The 3,351-nt window shown below is 40.3% G+C and overlaps 1 protein-coding gene across 5 annotated transcripts in view; it reads right to left on the minus strand.

Annotated features, from left to right (window-relative positions):
• Positions 1 to 3,351, minus strand: part of PPFIA1 (PTPRF interacting protein alpha 1) — a 115,937-nt gene that overhangs the window by 9,854 nt on the left and 102,732 nt on the right. For all 5 annotated transcript variants that reach the window (XM_023186459.2, XM_023186457.2, XM_023186455.2 and 2 more), the window contains 2 exons: positions 2,213 to 2,388; positions 2,029 to 2,126 (listed from right to left, as the gene is read on the minus strand). In XM_023186459.2, coding sequence (XP_023042227.2) covers positions 2,029 to 2,126; positions 2,213 to 2,388 — 274 coding nt within the window. The remainder of the gene's footprint in view (positions 1 to 2,028; positions 2,127 to 2,212; positions 2,389 to 3,351) is intronic.

Genomic DNA, 3,351 nt, shown 5'->3' on the forward strand with positions numbered 1-3,351 from the left:
GAACATGAATACCTAACATGTATAAACATGCTTCACACACAGACTGGAGAGTCTTCTGAACACTTCATCACGGATGGAGCTGGCTTCATAATAAAATGAACACTTTGCATAATTCAACAGAAACCTCTCATTTCTAATCTTGAAGTCTTTGTCTCATTTTAAAATGAGAGAAACTTAAAAATATCATCCAGCATATCAGAGACTTTCCAGAAAATCTTTTTTTTTCCTCTCTCTCTTTTTTTATTGACAAGATCCTGCTCTGTCGCCCAGTCTGGATACAGCCTGGTACCATCACAGCTCACTGCAGCCTCAACCTCCGGGGCTCAAGTGACTTTTTCCACCTCAGCCTCCTGAGGAGCTGGAACTACAGGCCTGTGTCACGAAGCCCAGCTAATTTTTTGGTACTGACAGGGTTTCACTGTGTTGCCCAGGCTGGTCTTGAACTCATGGGCTCAGATAATACTCCTGCCTTGGCCTCCCAAAGTGTTGAGATCACAGGCATAAGCTACCATGCCTGGTCACAATATCTTAAGAAAATTAACAAATTATTCAATTTGCTCTATTAGGTCTAAAAATAGCCACTCTATAAAAATATATGCAGATGATCACCAATCACTTCCAAAGACAGTTTTTGTCTATTGGAAAAAGATGTAAAATAGATACAGAAAACAAAACAGATGGACATATTTCATTTCCAATGCCCTTTTCTGGATAAAAGTCCATACATATACACACATTATATAAATGTCAACTTACGACTTTTCTCCTGATTCACATTAACTCAATCATGAGTAAACTTCCCTTCAACTGGGCCATCTCCCAACCATATTTTATCCTTAGTTTCTTTCTTAGTAAAAAGTGGGGATGAAAACAGCACTTAGACTGATGGGGCTGAGGGAAAGACAAAAGAAGCCAACCCCGGAGTGCTTGGAGCACCACCTGGTGCCTACTCACTGTGAGCAAGGCTGGCCTCTTCTTATCACTCTTGTTATTAGTGACTTCCTTGCATTCCAGGAATTCTGGGAGTCATTACTCTGAGCTTAATGTTTACCGTCTAACTTTAAAACCAAATTCTGACTGGGTGTGGTGGCTCACACCTGTAATCCCAACACTTTGGAAGACCAAGGTGGGAGGATCGCCTGAGCTCAAAAGTTCAAGATCAGCCTAGGCGACATAGCGAGACCCTGTCTCTACAAAAAAAAAAAAAAAAAATTCCAGGCATGGTGGAGCACACCTGTAGTCCCAGCAGCTACCAGGGAGGCTAAGGCAGGAAGAGCACTTGAGCCCAGGAGTTCAAGGCTACAGTGAGCTGTGATCACACCACTTCACTCCAGCCCAGCCTGGGCTAGACAGCGAGACCTTCTCTCAAAATAAAATAAATAAAATAAATAAATAAATAAACAAATAAATTTGAGTACCGAGTGAGAGGCTCCCCAATAGAGAAGAGAACCGACTCCACGTCTTCTGGATGAATGTCCCACGTCCTCTAACACCTCCCTGGCCTGTGTTTTCCAACGGAAATGCCTTTTCTTTACCCTAAGCAGCTCCTCCACCTTCTTCAAGGACTGGCTGAAATGTGGACGCTGCTTCTCTTTCCACTCTGGGAGCAGAACAGCACGGCGCTTTCCTGTGTTCCTGAACCCCTTGGATAAGCCCCCAGTCATATTTCTTACACTTGAATCATCAAGTGAGCTTTGCTCTGTTGTTACCTTACAGTGTGGAACGACATTTCGGAGTGAAGGAGTACACAGACCATGACCAAAGGAAAACTCTCAACTCATAGGAAATGACTAGCCTGAGACATTTAACCTCCAGACTGAGGTGTGAGAACACAGGGAACAGTTCTCTGGCTGTGGAGGATGTCAAAAGCACTCATCTTCATCCAGCCCTCCTCTGCAATGATACTAGACTAGTTTTCTCCACTTAAATTTAGCCTTTCTTGATTTTTTTGAAAACAGGAAGTCACTGAGGCTGCAAACACACCAGCAAGTAGGAGTGAACTAAATCAATTAAATGTCATGTACTAGCCTTTTATTTCACTCTGACTTTCTTCTCTTTTTCTTTCCAGTTCTTTACGGTCATAATTTAACCTTCTCAGGCACATAATTCCACACTGGAAACTGTTTCTATTTGGAAGAAAGGAGAAATGATTTAGAGATGGTAACAGTGAAAAATCTTAGCCAATTAGTAAGAACTATCTCCATTAAGTTACCTGTGAAAACTGTCAACCATTTTCAGCTGCCCTCGAAGGTCTTTCTTGGTCAAGTGGTCCAGCATCCTGGCGTCTACAAGGCACTCCATGAAGTAGCTACGGTACTGGGGTAGGCCCAGGCTGGGGAGCCACTCGTTGCCGATCCACTCATGGTTCATGTCCCCATAGGCGAGTGTCTGCTTTTCATAAATGGAAAAGGTTATGGAGGAAGTCTCAAAAGCAGTTTAAATCATTTTTAAATTGAATTTTTAATCTATTACCTATATTCTCAAAGGCTAAACTAATGATAATTTTATAACTGCAAAACAATTTGATCTCTTCTTCTCACCTTTTAAATTTGTTAGTAAAATTTTTATACAACAGGAATCGTAACATTAAAAATATATAATTCATTGTGATAAATTTAACTTTTTAATCAAACTACTAAAAAACTGTACCTGGCTACAAATTTCCTCTGAAATAGTTTTTAATATAATAATATGACAACAAAGATTGATCACGACTCATGAACAAGTTTGAAGGCTCAATTAAACACTGCTCCCTAAAATTATCTCTGGTTGGTTTACATTTTAACAGTTTGTTTTCCTAAACAAAAAATCTACTTCAAAATCAGTAAAAGTGAGTTAAAATATAGTTTTAGAGAAGAGATAAAGCAACAACCAATAGGACTGAATGGGGAAACACGCAAATCCACAATTACAGTTGAAAAAATTCAACACTTCTTTCTCATAGCAATTGATGAAAAGAGCAAAAAAAGAAAAAACTAAGAATATAGAAAACCTAAACTAACAACCCTTAACCAACCTGACCTGACATTTCGTAGAACACACCACCCAACAACAGAATATAGAACACTCCACCCAATAACAGAATGTAGAACACGGCACCCAACAACAGAATACAGAATGCGCCACCCAAACAATAGAATACAGAACACATCACCCAACAACAGAATACAGAACACGCCACCCAAAAAGAGAATACAGAACACACCACCAAACAACAGAATATAGAACATGCCACCCAACAACAGAATATAGAACACACCACCCAACAGCGGAATATAGAACACTCCACCCAACAACAGAAGATAGAACACGCCACCCAACAACAGAATACAGAACACTCCACCCAACAAG

This window comes from Piliocolobus tephrosceles, chromosome 13 (assembly GCF_002776525.5).
Source record: "Piliocolobus tephrosceles isolate RC106 chromosome 13, ASM277652v3, whole genome shotgun sequence".
Taxonomy (NCBI): Eukaryota; Metazoa; Chordata; class Mammalia; order Primates; family Cercopithecidae; genus Piliocolobus; species Piliocolobus tephrosceles.